This window comes from Dermacentor silvarum, chromosome 6, assembly GCF_013339745.2.
Source record: "Dermacentor silvarum isolate Dsil-2018 chromosome 6, BIME_Dsil_1.4, whole genome shotgun sequence".
In the NCBI taxonomy this organism is placed as follows: Eukaryota; Metazoa; Arthropoda; class Arachnida; order Ixodida; family Ixodidae; genus Dermacentor; species Dermacentor silvarum.
In genome coordinates, this window is record NC_051159.1 from 161,469,087 (window position 1) to 161,496,798 (window position 27,712).

General features: G+C 45.1%; 2 protein-coding genes across 3 annotated transcripts in view; both read right to left on the bottom strand.

Moving 5' to 3' along the window:
- Positions 1-241: 241 nt before the first annotated feature.
- Positions 242-17,134, bottom strand: LOC119456315 (aminopeptidase N-like). Its single transcript, XM_049669171.1, has 10 exons — positions 17,078-17,134; positions 15,253-15,399; positions 14,681-14,736; positions 12,785-12,932; positions 10,549-10,628; positions 7,189-7,305; positions 6,503-6,670; positions 5,670-5,819; positions 5,044-5,125; positions 242-421 (listed from the first exon to the last, which is right to left on the bottom strand). Exons 1-10 carry the CDS (start codon positions 17,132-17,134, stop codon positions 242-244), a joined length of 1,185 nt encoding a protein of 394 aa, XP_049525128.1.
- The window catches only part of LOC119456996 (endoplasmic reticulum aminopeptidase 1-like), a 30,071-nt gene continuing 18,157 nt past the window's right edge, over positions 15,799-27,712 (bottom strand). For both annotated transcript variants that reach the window (XM_037718816.2, XM_049669721.1), the window contains exons 8-15: positions 26,125-26,245; positions 24,621-24,775; positions 23,862-23,975; positions 20,682-20,816; positions 19,905-19,970; positions 18,424-18,489; positions 17,286-17,452; positions 15,799-15,890 (exon numbers count right to left, since the gene is read on the bottom strand). In XM_037718816.2, coding sequence (XP_037574744.1) covers positions 17,360-17,452; positions 18,424-18,489; positions 19,905-19,970; positions 20,682-20,816; positions 23,862-23,975; positions 24,621-24,775; positions 26,125-26,245 — 750 coding nt within the window. In that variant the 3' untranslated portion in view covers positions 15,799-15,890; positions 17,286-17,359. The remainder of the gene's footprint in view (positions 15,891-17,285; positions 17,453-18,423; positions 18,490-19,904; positions 19,971-20,681; positions 20,817-23,861; positions 23,976-24,620; positions 24,776-26,124; positions 26,246-27,712) is intronic.

The window sequence follows — 27,712 nt, forward strand, 5'->3', positions numbered from 1 at the left end:
CGAAAGCGGCTGGAAACAGACCCTATACGGAACAGTGGGGGTAACTCGCAAAGGAAGACATTATCGTCTAAATGGTCAGATGGTTCCCTACTGCTGTGGCCCTATTGAGAGTCATATGCCAGACCCCTGCATGGACCAGTTACCGACGGAGCTACAGCTGCGGCGATCACAGCTTTCACCCCGGTGAACGCGTAGAAAATAATCATCCATACCCGCATAGTCAAAACCCAGGTGTGTCAATTTATTTCACGTGTTCCCTTTCCCGGTGGTTGAGGACGAAGCGCTTGTCGAGCCACGACTCGACGTCCCGGTAGAAGTACGTAGTCCAGCGGATGTGCTCGCGCGCGTTCTGTATCATGCGCTGCACCTTCTCTTCCTCACTGGGTAGCACGTCTCGGGTGCGCTCGTAGATTTCGTGAAGCTGCGCAAAGAGAGTTTTGCTTTCACATGTGTTCTCGTTCGCGGACCATCCTCACTTTGCTTAAAAAAAAAAAGAAGAATGCCAGTGAAATAAATGCAAATAGTACCTGCGGAGAAAGCAGTAATCAGTGTAAGCACGAATGTGTGCTACATAGATGTACTGGTGTAGGGGAACGCGGGAAAGAAGCATTCAAACTGATGTAACTCGGCTCCTCATCATGACATCCAGATTTATGCTTAGCGCAGAACAGTATATTATATACGCAGGGGAATTAAATATGTTAAATAACATCCAGAGATGATGTAGTAGCTGGAATGCATGAGCCAGGGGGTTCTTGTAATATATCTCTTCGGCCTATTAATGCATGGCGTTGACGTAATTGCGACCGCCGTGATGATGCAGTACAGGACAGACGTCGTGGTAAAGATCAAACAATGCGGCTATAAGCAAGTACACATGACGGAAAGATGCACGTTATTTCAATACGTTTATCTCTCACGTTTACTGTAAAGCAAAGAATAGGACGTCAATATGGTGTTCGTGACATCACGTAACTGTGCCTCCACTACCTTTGCTTTTAGCGAAAATCCCTGTGTTGTGTGTACTAGATTGGGGGAGGGGGTCCAACGAGAGCTCTGCGCTGAGACATTTTTTTATTGAACATACAGGTGGCGCCACCGTCGCTTTCTCCCAAATGAGCGGCCCCGCTCGCCGGCCGGACGCTTGTCGCGTCGGAGACCCTACCGCAGTTACATGGAGCTTTGACAGGGGGATACTTGGTGGCGGTAACACTGAGATTATTCTCCACCGATATATTGTAAATAAAATGGAAAACGAGCGGCGGAAGGAACGCAAACGACGCAACAATGACGGCCAGGGGCGGATCCAGGTTTTTTCTGAGGGGGGGTCAGCTTCTGTCGATGATGATGATGATGATGATGATGATGATGATGATGATGATGATGATGATGATGATGATGGTAGTCTTTCTTATTTACCTAAATTTACCGTTTTTGCTCACGATAAACCCGCGTTTCATACGGCTAGAGCAACACCTGTAGCCTTCCGTGGTGGCTCAGTCAGCTCAGGCGTTGAGCACGAGATCGCGGGATCAAATCCCGGCCGCCGTGGCCGCATTTCGATGGAGGCGAAATGCAAAAACGCCCGTATTCTTGCGTTGTAGTGCAGGTTAAAGAACCCCAGGTGGTCAAAATTAATCCGGAGCCTTCCACTACGGCGTGCCTCATAATCAGAACTGGTTTTGGCACGTAAAACCCCAGAAATAGGAAGAAGACCTGTAGCGAAGCCAGGTATCGGTTTCTACGAGCTTATAGGAAAAGGACGTTACCCAATACAGCCATGTGCTTGGCGGCTGCGCCTGATAATACAGGATGTTCAAAACTAAGCTTTATGGTTTTCTTAAAATTAGGCACTGGGAGGCACGCGAAGACCACCTGTGCAAATAAGTTATGTGGCTAAGGGGTACAAAGTCAGATGATAATTATCGCTGTGAGCAGCCCAATTAACTAAAATTGAACAATTATTTTTGTTGACTGCAGTAAGTGAGTATGTTTGTATTGAAAACTTAGAGACAGTCGAGTTAGTTTCTACACAGTATCAGTCGGAAGAATTATTCTAGCGTGTCCGTGCTCCGAGATATCCGACTCCAAATTTCAATTGTCGTACTGCGCAGAATAATCGAGTCGACGCGAGAGCGGTTTATGCTTTGCGTTGCTGTGGAAGGGAGGCATTTTGAAGATTTTTAGGGCATTCACATCTTGATGGGTGAAGTGTTGTCATGAGATTTGTGCATGACAACACCAAACTTAAAGCGGCAGTATGAAATATTCGTTAGCATAGCTAAAAAGGTTTCTGCTGTTAATGGTGCAGTTGTTACTCTTGATTTCAATAAAACTTACAATACTTGGAAATCAGCAGTCACTTTATTTGCGTAGCCCAGACAAGGACCATGCTCGGTCGTCTAGTCACCATTACGCACGCGTACTCCGGCTTCTCCGCTCGCGCCATTATCTCGGCATGGCAGCTGCCGCCAGCTTTACAGGCTGCGCGGTCGCGTGTTACGACAGCGGTTACTGGTTCTTAGATTTTTTTTTTTTCATTTCGCCAGCCGTGAGGGGAAGGTGGACAGTTATTACCTTTGCCAATGCCTCCGCCCCGTTGCCAGACTAAACGCCGCACGCAACAGCCGCGTCACATCAGGAAGAGCTTTGCACCGATCCTCACTCTCTTGCATGCGTAATAATGCGAACGACAATTAAAATTTGGAGTTGGATTTCTCGGAGCACAGACACGCTAGAAGAATTCTTCCAAGTGAAACTGTGTAGAAACATGACTGCCTCTAACTTTTCAATACAAACATACACACTTACTGCCGTCAATAAAAAGTTAATTATTCAATTTTGGTTAATTGGGCTGCTGCCAGCGATAATTATCATCTCACTTTGTGTCCCCCTGACCAAATAACTTATTTGCGCAGGTGGTCTGCATGTGTCTCCCAGTGCATAATTTTAAGAAAGCCATAAAGCTTAATTTTGAACACCCGGTATATCTAGCCTATATTGTTTCTTAAAATAAAATTTGGGATGATCTTTAGCAGGTTCGTTATAAATGCGTAAGCACGGCTCCGTCTTTGGAGTTCTATTGGGACACCTTGATTTCCTTAAGATTATTTGTGTTAGGCTGAGACACCTTCGTTTGCTTTGGAGGACTTACTCCCGTATTCTCAAACAGCCCTCGACTCAAAGCTCTTACTTCACTCCACCTTGTTGAGCACAGCGCCGCATCTCGACTGATAAAGACGCGACAATTTAAAGAATTCCCGTGAATTATCATGAAGCTCAGTGACCACTTCTTTAGAGGGATGGCGGTGGCATCTTCTCTCTTGAGTCGTGGAGGTGTGTTGACTAGAGGAACGTTCTTGAATACGGGCGTAACGCATTCATTGACTGAATTATTAAAGAGAGCTGGTTTATTAACACTGCAAAGTAGAGCAAAACTAGCATCACTAAAGTTTTGTTTAAATTTATTCATGGTGACATAAACATTGACGTCAGCCGTAACCTCCCGTATTCTCAAACAGCCCTCGACTCGAAGCTCTTACTTCACTCCACCTTGTTGAGCACAGCGCCGCATCTCGACTGATAAAGACGCGACTATTCTCAAGAATTCCCGTGAATGATCATGAAGCTCAGTGACCACTTCTGTGGAGGGATGGCGGTGCCATCTTCTCTCTTGAGTCGTGGAGGTGTGTTGACTAGAGGAACGTTCTTGAATACGGGCGTAACGCTCCGCTCCAACGCGGCAACCACCACGATGGTTGTTTACGATATGCGAATCACCGCGTATGAAGACTCACGACGCCACCTACAAGAATAACGATGTGGCGTAGTAGCCGAGAGCGCGAGCCAGCGTCTTCATGTTTTGTTTCCCACGCGACGTCATCCTTTTACACAAGGCGCGCATCTGCTCCCGTTTCTCTAACCACGCGGCGCCATCCTAGTCCCGCGCGCTGGCGTTGGCCGCTGACGTCACGCTCCCCCACTTCGCAGCCGCGGCTCTAGGCTTCGCCCCGCTCCGCGAGAACGCCCACTCAGATAAACGGATCCGGCGGGTTTGAGCCTCCTATGCTTAATGTACGACAATAAAACTGCGAAGTTACAATGAAAAACTTGTAGCGTACGAACGGTACTGTGCTCGTACTGGATATTGTCAACGTGTAACTGTGATCACAATGAGTGCTACAGTTAAAAAACGTTGCCTATGCATAGTTCTTATAGTTTAGCTGTTAGTCGTTATTATATATATATATATATATATATATATATATATATATATATATATGAACACTTCAGCGAGAGATCTCTTTCATTAAGCAGGTTGGTCGCGGAACCGATGACAGCCAATGAGGCAACCGTTGACACCCCAAGGGGAAACTAAGTTAATCAGGCGCGAAGGCGCTCGAGCGGACCTCGGCGTGTTTGGCAAAAGGGACGTCCCCTCGTTCATTCGACGCCACCGACGGGACGAGTAAGGCACGGCAGGCGCCAGGAGGTCCAAGGTGTTCATGAGAAAAAATAACTACGGCAACTTCGCGACACCATGCACACTCCTACGGAATACAACTAAACTTGTGAGCGAGCTAGCTTTACTTCTACATGACTGATACCACTGGTACTCGCCAAAAATACTTTTAAAGAATGCTGGTGGCCATATTTTTTTTTTTTTTTTTTGCGACAGGGCCATCCCCCTGTCAGCGAGGGGGCGATGCAGAAATCTGAGGGGGGGGGGGGGGGGGGGGGGGGGTCAGGACATCCGGACATCCCCCTGGATCCGCGCCTGATGACGGCGCGTCGAGCAAACGACAGCTATTGAGCCCGCGAGTTCGCCTCAGCCAATGAGCGCAGCCGAAACAGCCGGAGCCGGAGATTCAGAATAAGGCGATGGCAGCGCCGCCACATTTTCCGCGTTTTTTGCTTCACCCTCGGCGCTTGCTAAGGCGTCCGCTGGAGCCACTAGTACTTCTAGTACACTCTAGCCCTGGGTAATAAGAAGCACGACTCGTTGGCGCACGAATGGCTGTCATGTTCGTAGTCGCTACCAACCTTTTCGAGCTCGCTTTCATGTCGAATGTTGTCCACGATTGTTTGCAGGATGGAATCGAAAAGGCCTTGCAGCGTGCCGAACCTGCGAGGCAGCCACAGGGTGAAAGTTGAGCGCTGGCAGGGGAACTCCTTGAGACACCAGCAACAACAGAATACATAATACCTCAGACCGAAAATGTCCAGACACCAAGTTTTGAAAATCGAAGCAGTTTGCAAATTTATCTTTATAGATGGATGTTTACCCGTTCACCGGCATATCCCGCTTAAAACTGTAAACTCTGATATTAGTTGAATAGGTTCAACACCACGATTAAATAGCGCGAAAGACACGAACACGTACGATACAAGCGCTGCTCATCAGATGTGTCGTCCTTTATTCGCTCGTTCATGTTTTGGGTACCCCTTTCACTCTATGGAAGGTATTTATAACTTCCCCGTGCAGTGAAAATTTACACACACTCGACCTACGGAGGTTCGACTTTCTTTACCGAAGGGAAAAATTTCGTCACCTTCCCTCCTGCATACTGACCACCCACCCCTAACGGGAAAACACTTCCAAATTCTAACTGAGGCCAGGCATCGTATTTTCACGGGGCCATGTTGCGACCATGGTTGTGACATCATACCGGTTGAACATGGCATCCTGGTGGTCGGTCATAAAGCGAATAACGCTCTTGCTGCCCGATATGCTGGTGCTCGAGATGGCGTTGAGCAGGTTCGCCGCCTTCTGCGTCGTCTCCACGCCGGAGTTCTTGTTCACCAACTGCAGCAGCAGCCTGCGGTGAAAGAAGGAAGAACGGAACACCGTCTTGGACAATAAAGCGGCAAACACGTGGAAATACTTTCCAGCGTTTATGCGGCCTAGATAAATGAAGCCAGTGCCTGCATTTTACCATTTAAGTTGACAGCGGTGTAAGCAATTTACGCAGTGTTAAGCATTTCGTCCGTAATTACGATGCAGTAACCGCGCGACATCGGAAATAAGTTACATGAGGTTACCACTGTAACATTACAAGGTCGGCGAACGCGTCAAGGAAAGCTCACACACACTGCCGCCTATACTGCGGACGTATACTGGGAAAATGGAGGCACTTTCGGAGAGAGACTTCTCTGATGGTATTTCCATAGACGGCAATGTTTGCACCATGCGTGTGTATTGTTCTACAGACAGCCGCCTGGATATTGGGCAGTGGGTCAGTGGGAGTGTTCAGGCCTTGATAGAATCAGGGAAAAATACAAACCCAAGGCAGTGGGGGCCCTTAACGACTGTCTATATACCCTGTAGGCGACACACGCAGTGCTCTAATTGTGCAGTAGAACTTTGACATACAGGAGCTGGCCTGCGGGGTCATTATTAGTATTCATGGACCCTTCCCTTTATACCCTTCACGCGACTAAGCCTCGGGCCATCCTGTGCGATTAAAAATTCATTCATTAATTTCTATGCTGAATGTCCCACCTCTCTAGGAGCTTGAGGTCGGTGGTACAGGACAGCGCCTTGAGCAGCACCACACGCTCCTGGGTGTTGGGCGACATCTCGTAATGCTTCCACAGGAAGTTGAAGTCGTTCTGGTTCCCATGCTTGATGGCCTGGCAGAACACGATGGGACGGTACGAGTACGGCACCCTGCGCGGGATCGAGCGGACGTCGGTGCGTTTCTACCGAAGCGTTTGTCGTGAGTAGCGACTGCGACAGTTTCGGCTGCACATCCGGCTCATAGCCGAGTGTCGCGACCACGACGGTTGCATATCCGAAGTTCACCAAATATATATAAATTAACATTACATACATACATACATACATACATACATACATACATACATACATACATACATACATACATACATACATACATACATACATACATACATCCATACATACATACATACATACATACATACATACATGCATACATGCATACATACATACATACATACATACATACATGCATGCATGCATACATGCATACATACATACATACATACATACATACATACATACATACATACATACATACATACATACATACATACATACATACATACATACATACATACATACATACATAGATGCAGGCATGCATACGCATACAGACAGCCAGACAGACAGACCTAAGTTATTGACTGCTAGTTAGAATTACGTACATGTGGTAAGCGGCGTCATAATTGGTCTTGAGGTTTTCGAACATCCTCCGGCAGAACGAGACGCACGGATTGTGCTCGTAGTCGCAGCTCAGCGTAAGGACAGAGCTTCGCAGTATCCTGTAGTGAACAGGACGCAGTGCACACGTCTTTAGTTTGAAAATATCAAATAAATAATATTTCTTAGACAACTTCAGAACAGCATGTATAGTCGCACTCTTATTTTTTTATTTTCTTTTGTTTTATCACGCTGCGACAACTGTAGTTCTGAATGTCAAATACCGGCTTTTTGTCGCGGCGACATATACAGCCGCAATCCTATTCGACCATGCAAGCAAGAAAACTCGTGTAACGTTGAGTGTCAACGCGTATCACATATAAAATCCCGTGAAGATATAAAATGCCGGCTGTGTCCATTTCATGCTTCCCTTTTGTATCCCTTTAAGGAGAGAGGGACTAAATGAAGCGTTAGGTTTTCTTTACTCGTTAATCAGTTTAGTGTCGTCAGCGCCTACCGAATCGCAGGCCTTGGCAGCGCGCCAGAAGGTGCTTAATTTTTTGTTCTTTATTTGATTCATTGTATACACACAATACTGTTTAGACCCATAGCATTGGCGGATAGTTTGAGGTACAATAACAAAATACACAAGAAGAACAGCGCACTTATTGTACGAGACAACTTAAACACGCGCTATTAAAGCATTTTTACAGGGAAAATATAGGATAAACAAAAGACTATATGTTATGACAACAGGGACTACAAATAGAAAAGACCCTGTCAGCATTCATGAAAGAAGTTTTTAAGCATGGTACAAAGTTTTGGCGAATCTTTACGCTGTGTGGGAGCGCGTTCCATATTATTATAGCACCGTTGAACTCCAGGAATCTCTGTCCATATACACTGTGACATGGTGGTAAGTTAATATAGTTGTTAATAGCTGCCCTCAGGTTTCGTGCCGGAAAATTACATATTGTGATGGGTAGCCGATTATTAAAACGCATTATTGCATTAACTGCCTGAGCAACTTTTACTTTATACGCCTCACTGAACGGCAGAAAACGATCGAAGCATCGATACAGGGTTTACTTGGATCAGTAAGTTTAGAAAAGGTAACTATTCGTAGCGCCCGTTTTTGAAGACCCACGATAGGGTCTACATAAAGCCCCATTTGGTGGAAGCGCATGCGATGCCGCGTGCGCTTCCACTAATGAGAGAGGAGAGCTTGGTCACGTGACGTAAAGCTTGGTTTCACCCCCAAATGGTGCTGAGGCGGAACGCGCCGATTGCGCCCGGCCGCGTTAACGTGGAAGTTTATGCCGCGGCGTCGTGTTAACCACGGGCGCTATTACGTAAAGCTGTTCCGAACTGTTTCTATTTCATTTCTGCAATCAGCCCTCCACGATTCATCGAAATGTTTTCTGGCCACGCCAACTTCACCTGTATGTCACGCGATGCCACGAAACCCCCTAGAACTCCTCATCTGCTATGCGGTGTACACACTGATTATGCATGATTAGACCGAACAAAAGAAAAGTAATTATTTACGATTGTGCACTTTTCTCGCCATTAGCCCTCCTCTATTGGTCAAACATTTTCGGGCTACGCTGTATGTCACGCGACGTCGCAAAACCGCGAGAACTCACCCCGTAAAAGGGACGTGCATGCATTAAAGATGCAGTAATATGCCGAACAAAACTGAACTTTTTTTCAGAATAGCCGAAGACTGCCCCGTTCCGAAAGGAATAGAAGATCGTTGCTCGCCGATCACTCTGGCACTGGCTACTCAGCGCTGCAGGGGAGAATTTATTTGCGTATAATGAAAATGTTTACGTGGCAGTATAACGTTGTCGAGCCCTTTCAACACGTATACGACATCGCTCTGCCAACTATCTTCACTGAGGATCCATTTTAGTGGCATTTTTAGCCTTTCGGTGCACGCCGCCGCGATTTTCGACCAGCCACCGCAAGCTAAGCAAGGGGAAGCGGACAAATTGCAGAGGCCGGCACCGCTGCCTTCATCCGGTTATCTTCTTTCATTGCGCTAGTGCGGCCCTACCGAAACTCTCTTCACTGCTGCATGTTGCTCGCCTCTTGTCAGCGAATTAGATAAGAAGAATCTGTCAAGGTGGGCAATGCTATTTGCTTTGAAAGCAAACAAACGTGACCTCCTATATAAACGAGTGGAGCGTTTGATTGGGCTGTTGGAACAACGCTGCGTGTCCCCGCCCGATGCTTACGGTTATGTAACTTTGATGTCAGGAGATCGGAATAACAACAAATTGGAATCGCTTTACGTTTAATAAAACACGTTGCGGGGCTAGTTGGTGATGTATTATTTCTTCTTTCTTACGAAAGTAATCCAGCTGGGGAATGAACCACACAAAGCAGTACGTACGGTGTGTCACGGGTGTGGTCTATGAGATCCCCCTTTCATGTGGCAAAGTTTATGTCGGTCAAACTGGGCGTTGCGTCAACGAACGCGCCAGGGAACATGAAAGATCATTAGGAGATGTTACGGCCTCATTCAAGAATCTACCCGTCCACTTCCGCTCGTGCAAAGATCTAAGCGATCAGAACTGTGAGGTACGACTTGATAAAATCAACATTTTAACTAGAAGTAAGGACATATTAGCGCGCGAGCTATCGGAAGCCTTTTTTGTCATGCAGAGAGGCGACACGTGCGGTAGCACCACACCAGTCTCACTATGTATACGTGCTAGTGCATTCAGATTATTAAACAAAAGCGAGATAATGTGCAGTCTGCTCACATTAATCTTCGGTTTTTTGTGTATGTATAGGCGTTTCCTGCAGTCATGAATGTGCATGCGCTCAGTGCCTTCATTCTTCATAAATGCTACGTGTTTGTCTTTCAACAAACATAGTTGGAGTCTGCGCCCGTCCTGTCATGTCTTTCTTTGTCGTCGTCTTGAAAATGTAGCGCTGGATTCTCTTCGTAAGAAAGAAGAAATAATAGCTTTACGTTATAGGGCCCTATAGATGATGTTTACGGGAGTGCCTGCGGCTGTGGTTCACTCGGCGCGCGACTTCGCGTCCACTTTGCGCCAGTGTATGCTTAGAAAGCCGGCGGGCAATCGAGCATCGGAGAGGAGCGTAGTATATAGTTTAAACCACAACGCTATAAAATATCATTCACACTGAAATTTCATGGAAATAGCAGAAGGACCTTTAGACCCCCAAGCAATTCGGCGAGCTGGAGATTGGAATTGAAAATGCCTATAGCTCGCACCACAGCTAGCGCTTAACTCTTAAACATTCGCGTTACACGCTCGTAACCGTCGTGTGATTTTTTTTTTAACTATCGCTCGCCTATTGGCAAACAGAGGTGCTCACTTTAGACTTACGATATCTGCATTGATTCGTCCTTGCTCTCCTCGGACATGAGGCGTTCATACTGGTTCGAGAGCAGATGGTTCACGAATCTCTGAAAAAACGAGAGGGAAACACGGAATGACAGCAGAACGGTGTAACGTACGTTGAAGCAATGCAGTTTGTTATGCTGTATGTATAATACGAAAAGTAGTCCGATCGCTTAACAGAACATATCATACCGCTCTGCTTTTGTAAGGTGCGAGACTCGTCAACTATATATATATATATATATATAGGCTGTCCCCTGAACAACGCAGTTCCTAAGCACAGAAAGAAAAAACGTGATATTGCTGCGTCAATGAGCAAATTGTAGAGCAACAATGCATGCTACATAAAAGTATTTTTCCGAGCGTGAAAGAAGCCCTCGAATACACGCAAAATTGCCGCGCGACTGGCCAATGGAGGAACTTTTCGGGGATTCGCGGGCTTCTTTCACGCTCAGAAAAACACTTATGTAGCGCGTATCGAGCAACAGAAAGCTGTATCGGGAGTTTTTCATATTGCTCTACAATTTTCTCATTGACACCTTTAATCTAAATATAATATTTGAGAAGTTGATTAATTAAATAAAACTAATTATGTAATTAGACGGAATACAAAAAATATTTATAATCTCCAAGCGACGGCAAACAACATTACGTTGGTCCTGTCCAGCTACGTGTCATGTGCATATTTTTCAATCTTGGTGGATGATAGTTGGCACACCCTGTATATACACTTCAAAACAAGGTCTTCGTTGGACTGATAGCGTACACACCGTACCAGACTGAGAAGGAAGGTTGCTTGAGGTAGGAGCATCTTTCCCACCAAATACTGAACAGAAATATCCTGCAGAGGCATCAGCAGTGTTCGAGACAACATCGCCATTTTCATCAACAAGACCTATACATTTTCAGCACTCTGTTTAGAAGAACGAGAGAGCGCATGTAGTTCTAGAAATATTTTGAATTACGTGTCATGCAGGCTTCAACACGTTCAATGTGGTCGTAGTGATGATTTTTATAATAAAGTTTACAAAGACAATGACAGCGCCTAAATTCAAGTTTGCACTTATCAGGCCTGTTTGCTCCGCTTTTCTGTGTGCATGCTCTTTGAGTTTTATTGCCGCTTTCAGTTTCTTGGAAATTACCGTGTTCATCAACATCAGCTGTCCCATCTACGAACGATCAGTCAGCTAGCGCTTTCAAGTTTATAGTACAAGCCAATGTATACTCGCCAAGGAAAATGTTGAAGCTACGCTTCGTGTTGTTATCGGAGCAGATGCTGTGTTTTTGTACTGCTAGACTTAAAGAAACAATTAAAGGAAAGTGGAATTTGTCTGGCGCAAACAGGTGAACGTTGCTACCAAAGATCTAGGACGTTGCCACAAGCAGTTCCCAGTGACGTTTAGCTGCGGCATGGATTGAAAAAGATAAAGTCAAGCAAGGAGTGACATTTTTGAGAAATGTAAAATTAATTATGGCATACATTATTATTAATTCATGAAATTACTGGAGATATTAAATTCTCCAATTATTAACACTTTGCGGTTATTATGCGAAATTATAACGGCTTCATTCGTTGCCAGGATAAGACGAAATGCAGCAGGAGGTACGTCAGGTGCTGCATAGAATGCACCAAGCAACAGCCGTTCACCACCTGAATAGCGCATATTTATCGAAACAGCCTCATGATCGCACTCAAGATCCAAGTGACGGACACCTCCTATCGCGCTATCAACAGCGATAAGGACGCCACCACCTTTCTGCTTCCAGGAGTAATAATGTGGATTCCAACGAAAGACGTTATAATACGGAGTAAAATACAAAGTAGATGTTATTTCAGGTACAAGCCAGGTTTCACTTAAAACTATTCGAAAATGAGCAGGAGAAACAATATTTGCAAAACATCATTCAATAATAATAATAATAATAATAATAATAATAATAATAATAATAATAATAATAATAATAATAATAATAATAATAATAATAATAATAATAATAATAATAATAATTATTATTATTATTATTATTATTATTATTATTATTGTTGTTGTTGCTGTTGTTGTTGGCGGTGGTGTTGTTTCTGTCCTTGTTGTGTTAACTCCATGTAGAAGTGCTGTTCTCGCGCGGCGCGATGACTGACTCCGGGCAAAGCAAAGACAACCAATGTGGTTGTTGCCGTTACATTATACATGAAAGGATTCACAGTGGGAAGAATACTGACCTTCCACTTTTTGTAGATCTTGGTGTGCCTGAGCACCGGGTCTAGCTTCTGGAAGTTGGTGAGCGCCGCGTTCCAGGGTACATGGTGGCGCTCCTTCGGCAGGTACTCGAGCACGTCGAACGCCAGGTCATACTGCAGCTGGCCGCCTCTGCAGGCGCGCGCAGCTCACTTAGCTTTACTGTGATTGTAATTATGAGTCGTGTTCGCGCATTCGTTGCTGCCGTGCTGTCCCGAGTGCGAGAGCGCATGCGCGGCCAGCGCAGACGAAATCACCGAAAGCTTATATAGGCGCCGCAGACACCGTGTGTTGGAGGTCACGTGATCTATACTGCGGGTGCCAGTGCGAGCATGCGAGGGCGAGCCGAGTAAGCTGGTGGCTTCAAGCGTGCTGTCTTTCCGTGCGCACAATGCTGGAGGTCACACGATCAGCTTAATTTCGGAGGCGGGGCTCAGTTGAAATAGCGAAGGAAGCGGCAGCACGGAACGTTCGCTTCTGGACCAGCGCACGCATTTTCCGTTGCCGACGTTCCTCGTTCCTCATCGAGTTAAAACTCTGGTCATGTGTCTTTTTGGACGCGTGACACCAGGCGTGCTTAGGTAGTACGCGAATGTTTTCTGCAATTGATACTGCTCATAAAACGGCGAGCATTATACCGTGCAATAGCCTAATACTTTGTTATCGTTGTCAGTGCTTCGCCTTTCGGATGAAACTGCGTCTTTTTGTTGGCGTATAGTGTCAGATAATTTCGGTTTCTTTAGCCATGAACAAACATAATGGCTATGCAGTCAACTCTGCACTGCCCTGGAAATCAACAATCTGAGATATACGGTACAGTTGCCTTTCCAGCCAACTACTAACCGGAAGTGCTATTCTGGACTCTGTTGAATTCAGCCGCATTATTAAATTCACCATCTTGTCTTCTTGATTGGTTGACAGGGTTGCCTACGGCCTCTCTGACTGGCTCAAAACACCAACGTGGCGGTATTCGATTGCCCAGAATAAGCACGCATGGTTGAGAGACGAAGAGCACCATTAGGGTCAGTCGTCTGTCCAGTTTGTCTGCCCCTATTTCATAATGCTAGATTACCTCTTGTCTTTCCGAAAATTCCTTGTTTTTCTAAAAAAATACATCAGAGGAACTTAAAGTTGTACTGCAACGTCTACAAAAGCTAGCCAAAAGTAGTGCACTCTTGGCTAGCTCAGATCAATACGGCCTCATCAGCTGAAAATGAGGTCGTGCTGTAGGCCACAATTTACGTACACAGGATAACATAATAAAAAGCATTAGAACTGCGTAAAATTTTTCAGGGCATGCTATTGCAGTTTAATTGCTTTGTTGGTGGCTCAACCTTGCGTACCCGCACACGTACTATATTCAACCACAAAAGCAGAGAACGCTGTGGTGGAAGTACCATACGTCCCGCGTTTCTTTTTCGTTCCTTTTTTTTTTCTTGCTAATATTGTCCATATCGTTTTTGTCAGTAAGCATAATAAAAAAAAGACGTTATCAGTGCATGTTGTGTCAGTCCCAATCGAAATGCTGAGAGACAAAATGAAACAATGTGCGCTTTGGTCTTCAGTCGTGTCCGCAATGCGAAGCAAGTCGCTAAGTTTGCGTTAAAGATTTATTTACTTTCATAGTTATCCGCGAATGAGATATGTGTTCTCCTGTTGGCGTCCCACTCGGATCTGTTAGCGCATGTAGGTGAGAATTTTCGAGGTAAGAAAAACATCAGATGATCTCCAGTGGCGTCCCTGAGCTCATTCTTCTATGCTTGTAACTGGTATCGGTTTAAGCTTACCAGTGAGTGTTGAGTGTAACGATGATTGAATGTCCAGAGAGCAAAAACAAAAACAAAAGAAAGCAAAGCAAACTAAACATTGCGAGGACCTACCGGGCAAGGTCGAGGGCATCATCGATGAGCTGAGCACGGTTGAACTCGTGAATCACCTGACAGAAGGGGAAAGTAAACGCAATACACATTCTGTGCAATTGAAATATTGTCACATGTGCGCAAACGAACCTCATATAAGACTATATCAGACATAAGGTATCTTTTTGAAGAGTCACAACAGCAGTCTATAGTTGAAAGGTTTCGAGCCAGCAACGGAAAAAATTACTGAGACTTCAAATAAAAAGTGAAACAAAACTGAAGTAACATGTTTCAATTGTTACACTGCTATGCGCCCCCAGGTCAAAACGTAGTTGTTTATTCTGGCACTCAAAGTCTATAGTTGTGGCGGCACCAGTATCGCTTAAAAAATTTAGTGCTGCTTAACAGCTTGTGCAGATTGCACAAGCTGTTAGCCAAGCATGAAATGCGAGTATGAATGTCGTAATTTGTATCGGTTGCCTGAATCTCAGCCGATAGTGAAGATATAAAATTGGGCTATGCTCATCGGAACACAATAAGCGAGAGCTGCATAGACCAGTTGCTGGCGAGCAGTTAAACTCGAATATACTCACCTTGTGGTCAGTCTCCAACTGACTGACGAGCAACAGCCAGTTGTTCCTGTCGTAGTTGACCTTGTAGTAGTAGGTCTCCTGAGCGTTGAGCAGCAACCAATGGTTCTTGCTCGGTGCGCCTAAAAGCTGGGCTGCGGATGAACAAAGCTAAATCAGCAAAGAAAAAAAAAATAACGCGACTTCCAGCTTCGGTCTACCTTTCTCCCTGGATGTCAGGCCCATCAAACCAGTGGCCAATGCTTAAAACCGATGCGCTAAATTCAATCTATTGCGCTAAATTCAATCTATAAGTTTCTCTAGCTCTATTTCAAAATAATACAACAGTGAAAACAGCGAACGGAGGGGGAGGGGGAATGGTATCGCCTGCAGCGAATAGGAAAGTATAGGAAAGTATAGGCTCAATGCAGGACCATCTTCAGCCTTTACACTGGACAACGTTAGTTAAACTTATGCGCCGGCTCACAATGCTACTTGAAAAGCGTTCGCCTGATAAAGGGCACATTTCGCTGCATGAACAACGATATCACAAAGGTAAGAATCACTCACATGTCCTGGTATTAAACCAGTGCTTGGGGGCAGTCGCTGTGAAGTCAGGCTTGTCCTCCGTGACGATCGAAATTGGAATGTGCCATACGGTGCTGTCGAAGGTATTGAAAAGAAATAGTTCAAAAGTAGGCAAGGTCTTACGAGCGAGGGAAGACTGTTACGATTTTTTTTCTCTATTTCCAGAATATGGGAGTGACCGAAAAATAAATAAACGTTACATTTGCTTTCGGCTTCACATTTCCTCTCTTCGTTTTCGTCTTCGTTTACTGGTCAGGAATGTGAGTAAGAACTGAAATTGAAACCACTAAATAATTTAAATGAGCACGACACTGGACACGAATATTTCCCTCCTGTGTTGATTTACTGTTTTGTAAAAACGAATGATTGAGTCAAGCCCTGTGTTTCTTATGCTGGTTTAGGGCTCTAACTATGCGACAACTAGGCCTTCGACATTCATTCGACAACTTCGGCATTCATTACAGCCACCAAAAGTAGAGGTCCTAACCGCCTATAATAAAAGATTGTCATCATTACCATGAAAGTTAGAAATGCATGGGCGACGTCCCAAAGCTTTAAGGTTTCGTCATTTACAAGAACACGAGAAAAATAACCCATGAAAGACTAGCAGCTAGCTGTGTACTCAGCCGCCGATGCCTATAAACGATGCACATTCTTACTGAAAACGTGCCACTGGCATTGAACATCCGCAAAGCTCTTTCACAACGCAATGCAATTTGATAAGTGAGTTGGCATCACTGAACAGGCGATATTTCCTGCGGGTTCAAGGAAGGAACAGCTGTAAGTTTAACATACTAATTAGCCAGCCGTCTGCTGTTTATCAGGTAATTTTGCTTGAGTGCATCACCAGGAAAGACGACGCATAAGAGAAAGAGGATAGGCATAACACGCGACAAATTGTGAGCCTCATTTTGTCATGCCTATCGCTTTTGCCAATGAACCTGTGTTTACCGAAGATGTACTGGTAGTTTGTGTTAAACGGGCATTAAAAAGACTGTATCATGGTTACTAGTTTGTTAAATAAGACGTATAGAATTATAAGAATATAGGCAAGTCACAACATATTTGTGGTGATGCGACGCGCCTTAAAATTTTGTATACTTTTTATGGTAGCGACATATTTTAGCAGCATCTGTTCTGGGAATATGAACTGCTTATAAAACAATAAGTAATGCTGAGTTGCATTCGAAAGTGTAAGCAAAGGCACTTAACGTGGCAGCTGTAGTGAATGTTTAACGAGCAAGAAGATGAGAAACGTTACATTGACAACAACCGTGCCGTGCGCTGGGGGCAGAGTTCGAGCAACTCTGGCCGTCATTTTTGCAGGCTGATAATACACTCTTTCCTGCCAAGGAAACGTGCAGACAGGTTTTTGAAGAAGTATTCTACCAGCATAACTGAATTAGCGTTTCCCTTTATGGGTCCCTTTAAACATCTGGCAGCTGACGTTCAGAGATGTCAGCACTTGCTTGTCGACGGGTCCGGTGCCGAAAATGAAGCGCCTCTGGGAGAGCTGAGAAGGTGTTCGTCTCGTAGGAGCGGTTCACGAACACCACCGGAAGCCTGGCATGTACGTCCACTCACGCATCACGGTGGTCAAGTTCACCGTCACCCGGTCGTACATGGCCTTTTGAGCCTGCCCGCGCATCAAGGAGAAAGAAGTCGACAGAGAGCTTTTAAGTACAAGTACTTAAATCATACGAGCTTTTCACGCAGTTGATGTGGCTGTGAATGAAAAAAAAAAAGCGTTACCGGTGGCCGTGATGCCCGGACGACAGGGCAACGTTTGACACGCATTGGGAATCTTGCTATACCCCAACTGGTACCTTCACGGCTGGTCTCGAGTTTACAACGACGTAAAGCTGATCACGTTGGTCAGGATGGGTGGTACGGGAATGCGTGTGTGCCAAACACGCGCATAAGAGGAATGAGAAGCACAAAACATATACAAAACAAACGTTTGTCTTTCTCGCTTTTCTTGCGTTCGCGTTTTGCACGCCTGCATTCCCATACCACGGTCCCGAGTGTACCTTACTCTCCTTCTGCCGCCGCGATAGTCCAGTGGCTATCATTGCACTGCTGATATCGAGGTCGTAGGTTCGATTCCAGCTGCGGCAGTCGCATTTCGATGGGGGCGAAGGGAAACGCAAGAACGCTCGTTTACGTAGTTTTAGGTGCCCATTAAATAGCCCCAAGTAATCATATTCTGCGCTTTCGACTCCCTACGCCTTTTCAACTACGTTTATATCCGCTTTGATATGTTTGCCTATTACGCCTTCGGCAAAACAGGGAAACATGTAAAAAAAGAAGAACACGATACTCCCAAACCAAAAAAAAAAAAAGAAAAGGAAAAAGAAAGAAAAAGTGACAATGAAATGACTTTGTTAATGCTAATTCGTTACTAATGCACCCGGTAATCCGCGTTAATGTACCCGTTACTAGCCAGCCGGGCTATCGGACCAAACAAGTTTTGCGAAGTTTTCTGTAACGTGAAGATCAAAGTGACAATAAAAAATAGTGAACAGTCACAATGCGCCTTTGGGGTTTCAGCGGCAGTACTTTCCTGATGATTCGTTTAGCAATCTCTTCAAAAGGACATATACTCACAGTGTGTATTTCTTTGTATAAATGCTGAGGATGAATGGACTGGTAGCTGTATTTCTTGAACAGTTCCTGCAAGGCACAAGGTGATGAAGATTAAGTGAAGTCATATAATTATTATTATACTTAAGGATAGGAAGAAAAGGCCTTACCTGTTATGTGTGTTCTTTGAATCTCCGAAACTGTCTGTATGTTTTCAAAGTTATTTCACTACACGAACGTTTTATTCGTCGCTTTTGCACGCGCTTCACGATCACTGACGTCGGGGAAAAATTATGCAGATTCATTGCTCATCTCGAAATCTATGTGAAGCGAAGCTTTGGCGAAGCGGTTAATATGCGATAAATATATGCGATAATAGTATGCGATAATAGTATGCGATAAAATAATTTGCGATAAATTTGCCCATTTAATTCCTGCGTGTTTGGCGTAAAGGAAACTGGCGGCTGTGCTCTCGCGTACCCGTGCTACGCAATGGGACAACTCGTGTATTTCTTCATTTCTTATTATTTATTTTAAGCGTACCGCCCGCTTCTTGGCCAGTCCCCCGTGGTGGGTATGTGCCATAGTGTGGTAATAATGATCATAATCAACGCGCGCGGCGATCATCTCAAAGAGCTAGACGGCGTTGGTGCATGTGCGATCGGGGCCTAGTGGTTATAGCATCGGGCTGATGTGCTGGAGGGCCGAGGTAAGTATGAGCTATTTCGCAAGACAGCAACAACAGCACCCATCCAGCCAGCACCCATGGTCAGGAAACTCCGGGAGGGTTCGCTAAGAAAGCTTCGTATAAAAGAACTTCACCAACGATTAGGATACTCCCTAACACATAATTTAAGCGCAGCTCTATACGTGTCTCCATTTCGGGATATATTGGCTGGCGCGGACAATCTGCCTCGCGTGGCCCGTTGCAAACGGAGCGAAGTGTGGCGTGTCTGCCTTGCTAACTCGAAGATCACGAGAGGCAGCGTGATGCATGAGCGCGATTCACAGCAGCCGCTGCCGACAGACCTCCGCTCATGCAATGCTTTGTTTCCAAACAGCCCTGGCGCCATATACTACCCTGGCGCCATCTCGTAGCCTTCGTCGCCGCGAAGTCCGTCTTGCGTGGCACTGCGCTTTTCTTTTCACGCTTTCGCCATACCCTCCTCCTCCGCTTTCCTCATCACGCTCTCTTCGTTATCGCCGTCTTTCACCTTTCGCTCCGCGTTCGCCTTCATCCTTCGCTGTGCTCGTTCACTCGGTTACGAGGGCCAACGCGGACGTTCGCCGCAGGAACGGGTGCCTAAGAGCTGCGCTCCAAGACGCGACTACCGCAGAACAGCTAACATTTCACAACTGTAGAGACGGTCTCTGCTAGCACAGAATGAACTCGATGTAACTTTTGTGGAGCACTGCAGAAGGGAGTTCATAGCGCTGGTCCATCACTCGCGGAGTATAACACGCCCGACCTACAGTAACAAACAAATGTGTTGTCTTACACTTACCGTCAAAGCCAGCCGAAACAAGTTGCTCGGTACCATATGCGCCATCATGCGGACCAGAGCTGCGCCCTGAAAAGAGAGGCAACTTCGTTGGGGACTAGCGATAGAGGCGTTCGTAATAAGAAAATTATTCAAATCATCATCAGCCTATATTTACGCCCATGCATTTCGTCGGACACATTGAAAATAATATCTCGAAATTGGTTCAGTCCTGAGAATTCGTTCCAAGTGGATACGCCTTGCGAACTCAGCGGCTATAATTCGTAGGCTGGAAGATGTGCCGTAAAATCATTAATTATAAGATTAATTAGGGTAATTATGTTAATTATTCAATTAGGCGTTTTGATTTCTCGTGGAAGTAATGGCCGCCTCATCGAGTAGTGTAGATCAAGGATTGTAATTGGGCTATCTGCCACAGGCAATTTTTAAAAATTTGGTGCAGCTAAAATGAAACACCCTGTATATTGAAATAGCGCAGAGTCTCCTATCGCACATAACTAATTGGTCAACACTTCATTCAGTACACAGTGTGTGTACCTTGCGAATACGTTGAAGTCTAATTGCACCAGGATGTCTACTTCGCAGTGTAAACAGGTGAGTCAAACATGCCGCACCATGGTGCCAAGAGCACAGGTGCACTTCCTCAGCAGGTTACTTTGCCTACATTTGCAAACAAGCGCGAAATTTCTGCTGGATGCATTAGCTGAACGATGATCAGATCGACCATCCTTAATGTCAGTCGAGTGTATACGTCGAAACGCTGGTACACAGGACACCCACCTTAGATAAGGTGACCATGTTGATGTGCTTTCGAATGTCCGAAGGCGAGTTCAAGGGCCTGGACACTGCCGCAGACGAGTTGAAGCCATCCGCCTCCATGGCGAGGTGAGAATCGGACTCCAGTATTGTGAAACTCTGCGTACCATTCGCGCATTGAAACATACGAATGTAGCGCGCATTTCTTTATTATTACTGTGTCAGCATTCCACGGTGTGCGTGCGTTTAGGGTGGTGTTAGTCTAGCAACGTTGGGCCAGTCATGTTACACCCAACGCTCTTGGCCACAACCATGTCACATGCGTCACATCAGTCGCTAATTTATTTGGCTGAGCCCTAATTGAGCGGCTGCGCACGCTACTGCTGTGCGTGCTGCCCACTTTCTGTACTGCCAAGTCAGACGTGGTAGTCCGCCGTTTTAATCTCCACTTGGTCAGAGAAGCGTGTGGTGTCACGACATCTTCCTTAACGCGTCGTTCATAGCAAATACAGCGCAGACAAGTTGCTTCAGTCGCTGCGTTCAACTGGTTGCTCTCGCTCGACGCGTCCGTAGATAGTGCTGCCAAAAATTTCTTGAATACGCGTACGTTACACCAGAAACCTGACAATTGCTCAGAATCTAGTGCGGACGGGATTTTGTCATCAGGATGTGTTACAGAAGAAACATCATGCGTTGATTTTTCCCCCTTGAATATTTAAATTTCTGGTGATGTATGCTTCCTGTTCGTAGGAATTAAATATTGATTATGAGAGTCACACTACATTCACCTGCATGACTGCGCTTAAGCGATTGCGCCTTTTCTTACGGGAAAACTGCCCTTCTGCGTAACTTCATGAAAGCTCTCAAGATTTAGCCGGGAATACTTTCTGCAAAGCCCGTGAATACACACAAAATTGCCGCTATACTGGCCGCTCGATTTACTTTGCGTGTATTCGCGGCCACCTTTTACGCTAGGAAAAATATTTTTATGTCACAAGTATTGAGCAACAGAAAGCTATATCGTGAGTTTCTCATGTTGCTCAACAATTTTCTCATTGACACTTTTCATCTAATAATAATAATAATTGAGAAGTTGAATAATTAATTACGACTAATTTTTCAATTAGGCGGAATGAAAGAAAATAATCTGAGTATCTCCAAGCCACAGCAAACAACATTACCTTGGTTCTACGTGGCATCTGCATATTTTTAAATCCGGGTGCATGATAGTTGGGACACCCTGCATAAGTAAATTGTCGCTATGCGAGGTGACACATGCGCCAAGCATCTCAAAGCTGCTTACACGAGAGGAGGACTCATATGGTTGCTATATTCTGCTTAACTATGAGCGTGCCTCTGTGACCTAATAAGCAGAGTATACGGCTGCTGCGCTTGGGGTCATCATCATCATCATCATCAGCATATATTTATGTCCACTGCAGGATGAAGGCCTCTCCCTGCGATCTCTAATTACCCCAGTCTTGCGCTAGCTGATTCCAACTTTCAGCTGGAAATTTCCTAACTTCATAACCCCACCTAGTTTTCTGCCGTCCTGGACTGCGCATCCTTCTCTTGGTATTCATTCTGGAATTCTAATGGTCCATCGGTTACCCATCCTACGCATTACATGGCCTGCCCAGCTCCATTTTTTCCCTTAATGTCAATTAGAATATCTGCTATCCCCGCTTGCTCTCTGATCCACACCGCTCTCTTCCTGTCTCTTAACGTTAGGCCTAATATTTTTCGTTCCATCGCTCTTTCTGCGGTCCTTAACTTGTTCTCGAGCTTCTTTGTTAACCTCAAAGTTTCTGCCCCACATGTTAGCACCGGTCGAATGCAATGATTGCACACTTTTCTTTTCAACGATAGTGGTAAGCTCCCAGTCAGGATTTGGCAATGCCTGCCGTATGCACTCCAACCCAATTTTATTCTTCTGTGAATTTCCTTCTCATGGTCAGGGTCCCCTGTATGTAATTGACCTAGATAAACGTACTCCCTTACAGACTCTAGAGGCTGACTGGCAATGCTGAATTCTTGTTCCCTTGAATTCAGCATCGCCAGTCAGCTTCTAGAGTCTGTACCCTTGTTCAAAACCCACTATCGTACATGCAGATGTTCACAGAAAGGTGGAGACTTGAAATGACCAACAGTGGGCGAAGAAGAGATGTCCGAGCCAACGTTTAAAGAAAGGGAGAACGCGGCTTACATGTTTAGGCTGAATTTGGCACAGTAAACCACACGTTGCCTGTTTAAATACGGAACGTATCAGTGTGACGCGGGAGGCCTCACGCTATCGGTAGGTGTTGTTGCTTTTGAGGAACAGCAAAGCGTAATAGCGCAATATTCTTTTCAAAATCTCGTAATTGCAAGAAATTCGAATGAGACGTTTCATAGACGAACCTTGTCTAGTGAGAACGAACATGCATATCACAGAATTTAACTTGAGCTACGTACAGAAGCATTAACGTATTGCCACCATGCCCAGGTGTAGCTGGAGGCCGCAGCGTTACAAGCCACACCTTCTGAGGTTTTTTTTTTTTTTGTTCTTTTTTGTTTTCTCCAGAGTTCTGCTTTTCGCTGTCAGGTTTTCGGTGGAGGCCCGTTCTTGATGCAGGCACGCTTCTTCATGCAGAAGAAGGCATCATACAATGTACTTTTTTTTTTTGTACCTGTCAGAACCTGTTTGAGCGTACTGTTTTAACCTTTGATGTCACTGTTTTCTCTTTATTTATTCTTCTACCTTGTAGGCATAAATGATATATGTTTTCAATATTATAGTACCCAGTGTTTTCCCCCTATCTTTTTCAACATTATTTTTTGTGCTTTGTAATCCGTTTAGTATACACGTATTAGTACTACCTGCCCACTGCCCAGCCTGCACACAAGCAATGTTGCTTATGCGGGCTGGATCTGTAACTAGGATGTGAATGGATGTAATAAATATTATTATTATTATTATTATTATTATTATTATTATTATTATTATTATTATTATTATTATTATTATTATTATTATTATTATTTATGCAACACAATAACGATTCGATCACACTTTAGTGTAGCAGTATCCCACAAGAAGTCGTAACGAGTGCTACATCAACACGGGGCTCTTATTATAACGGTAACACACATGCTTCCTCTTTTTCGAGAGACAACAGCCATTGGAGAATGTATGGGCAACGCCGTGTAGACCTGCTGCCGTACCACTTCAGTCTGAGGGTCAGCCCTGTTAGCCGCAGTGTAAGTGATGTAGCGAGAGATGCCCTCCTTGAGCCACATGTCGTCCCACCAGGCCATGTTGACCAGGTTGCCCATCCACTGTCAAAGACAAAGGCCGGAACTTAAAATATAAAATACCGCTTGATAAACGTGCAGCACTTCATGCTTACGGGCTTTGTTTGGCACAAAGCACACATGATATTGGGAATGGGAGAAAGAGGCCGAAAAAAAAAAAACGATCAGGGCAGCCCTCCTTCGTGGAAACATGAAAAATGAGGTTCCGATTTCACAAAGCCTTCCATTCATACAAACTGTTCCCCAGTGGTAGTTCGCATTTGCTAATAATAGCATGTACGCTGTCACAATTCGCCGAATTGCCCTTTTTTGTGAATCACTCTGTAGCGTAGGAACTTTTTTTTTTTAAGAACGTGCCCTGAGCCGGTGTTTTGTAACCTCCCATTTAATTTTTTTTTTTTCAATATCGCGTGGCACTCCGGAATGGCCGATGCCAGCGATAACGGCAGCGCCTCCGCAGCATGACGAAGGGCGAAAAGAAATGAAAACGCCATGGAAACGTTAGAAAATACGGCCCCTGGGGCTCAATTCACAACGCTCTTAGTTTGAAATGACTGTTCACCAGTTGCCAGCTGCCTTTTGTAATAAAATGCTCTCTGCGGCGATTAGCCGGCGCCTGTTCTTATACGGACACTCTTGCGATGTGCTTTGTGGATAAGGGCTCATTACCTGCTGCGCGATCTTGTTGGCGATAACCCGGAGCGAATCGACCTTCATCTGGAAAGGCGTGTCGTCGCTGCGGAACGTGAGAAAGATGTCCTGGAAAGTGACCAGACCCCACTGGTCCATGGCCGGCGCAGGCAGAATAGGGGTGGACACCAAGTCTGCAAGTGAATTCACACGAAACGTGTTTCCACGTCCCCTCCTCCCCTAAGGTATGACAATAGTATATCCGACGCCAAGCACTCGCATTAGACTTTGCTACCCATTACTGATGGTCGTATACGCTGCAGAGCAGGCCCAACCAAACTAATCTTTACCAGCGCTGTGGCCAGTCGCGTCTACTCTATAATTACGACTAGGCGAGGTTCCCCAAAGCGTTGTATACGCTCAGTGGAATGACTTATTTAGTGTCGATGTGTGGCAATCCAGCTGCATGCATAACGGTGAATAAAGTGGCGTGATGGTGTGCAGATATGCACAGGCTAGAAATAGAAACAAACATTGCGGTGTGTTTTTGTGCATTTCTGCGTTTACCTTATTGAGTGCTGTTTTTTTTTTCTCTCACAATGTTTTAATGTTAGTTATGGCTCCGCCATGCCTTTCCCGGGGTGAAACGATGTTCCACGAATGATGAGCTGTCCGAGGACAACATGAGTGACTTTGACAACGCTTACTCAACGCGTACGATTGCTACACAGTCGGAAATTATCAACTCTGAGCGAACAAGGGAAGCCTCAGCCTGGACCAAACATATAGAGCAAAGAGACTTGCCTTCCTTTGCCAGAGCCCTGTCAGTTCTACTTGTTGAAACGTTGCTTCCGGGCTAAAGCTGTTCTTGCTCGCCCATTCAAGTCTCCTCCTCAGTGTGACCCCCTTCGTCTTTCTCGAATTTTACACAACCCGAAGTTGTTTCTGTCCTACCGCTTTATGGTAAATCAGGAACTTGGTGACAAATCAGACTAACTTATGGCAAATTGCCACACGATTTGAGAACAGCACGAAAATACAGAGGAAACTCATGCAGGTTAGCTCAAATTAACTCCTAGTTAGCTGAGATGGTAGAACAACCACTCCAGAAAAGCGTTGGTCGCGGATTCGATTGCTGGCCAGGAAGGAGTTGTCCTTCTACAGCAAAGCTTTCTGAGAAACCCTCTAGCAATTCCTTTGTTGCTTCGTGCTAGTCTTAAGTGGATGACAATTTTTACCTCTTTTATGACCGCTTTAGGAAGGAGGAAGGATGTATGGACGCAAAGACAGGGAGGGAGCACGCTTTAGGCTGTTGCGAAAGGCAAATGAAGTGCTCCAACGAAGCTAGCTATGTTTGCTAACAGGCGAAGACTAATTTATCTGGCCCATTCGCTTTCCGTATCACAGGTCCCTCTCGCTAAAATACAAGTTTGCATTGCACGTCGAGAGAACATCAGGTACCGAATGTGCAGACGCGTAGCTGCGAATTTTTCATATCAAGTGAGACCACATACGAGTACGTCCACCGAATGCACGTGCATACCGAGCTTAGGGATGGGATAGTTGAGACCGAAGGTGTCCTGACAGTACTGGAGGATCTTGGGCGCAACCTGGAGCGCATAGTCCGAGTTGCGCACCTGCTGAGTCGTGCCGTGTACTTTGATCTGCGGAAAGTAGGGTCGTGCGTCACAACACGATGAGAACCGTTACGTCATTACCCTCGGTGCCACATAGTACGCATGCGCTGTTAAGAAAAAAGCTTCGCTCGCGAAGTAACATTCAGTTAATTTTACAAGTACACGAAGAATGCGGTGCGCTAAGTCCAAGAAAAACGTTCGAGTTTAAACGATAAAGTCATACGTGTAGTAGGTAGAAAGGAATTGGATTCAGTCCTTTAGGCATGCTACCAAAGTTGACAAAAATTGCAAATCGTCAAGCGTGAAGTCGAAATTTTTAAATACACAATAAAACTCGACATAAAACTAAATAAACTACATATACTCGACAGAGCGCTCACATAGCACAAAGCAGCTCGTTGAGCGCCGTTAAACGATATGCTATTCTGCTGCACAATGCTTCAGAGTGCTTATTTATAAAGTTAGAATGTGCTGCACTGTAAGAGGCTAGTGGTGTTCATTTAGTTTTCGCTGAACTTGGATATGTTTTATTCCTGGAGAGCGCACAATTACAATTGTAAATTTTTTTTCCAAACCTTTCTATTTAAGACATTTTAAAAAGTAATAGACCGATCTGGCAAAATAAATATTTTGCTCCTTAAAGGGAGAAAAAACATCGTCCTGTTTGAAGCACAACATTTTCTCACACCTCTTATATATATATCAAAACGTTTATTAAAAATAACAGGTGTAGGGAGCGGGTGGGTGGAGTATATCTGTTATGGAACTACTTAAACTCGATCGTTTTTCTTCTTCTGCATATTCGGATAATGGAACCTGTCACAAGGCGTCGCTTGGCTTCTGCTCGACGAACACGCCGTAAGTGTGGTTGAGAAGTGTCCGATATGGCTGCCGACGAAAGGAGATACTCTGTGATACGCATTTTAGCCATGATAATTCGGTTATTATACTGCCCAAAATGATCGCGCCGACGCCGAGTGACCAGACGCCACAAATACGCTCCGTATAGTTGTCGCCTTATATCAGAGCACTCCATGACAGTAAGCCTTTCATTTCATGGTCTTCGCCTCATGGAAACTTCTGGCAAGAAAACTGCCGACAATTTCTGCCTAAGCTCACGTTTTCTCCCTCTTCGACATTTCTAATAAGTTTGTTAGGCTGAAAGCTGTGAACGGAAGGCATCTTTGAATAGTGATTTAGCTTTACCGAAACTGCTAGTGCGGAATAAAGTATGTGTAGCCATACATACCAACAATAGTCACAATGGCAGGCAGTAGTCATATATTTCTATTTCACTGCATCAAAACTGCACAAATGAAGTTTAATTTCCCATATTGTTTCAAACATATTGCACGATTTACTATGCATAAACATCGATCGAGCCTTACAGATGTGAAACACTGCTGTGGGCCTCGCCAACATACGGTGGCGCCATCATTTTATAGCTTCGAATTAAAAATAAGATTACCGCAAGCAGCACATTGTTGGCCCTTT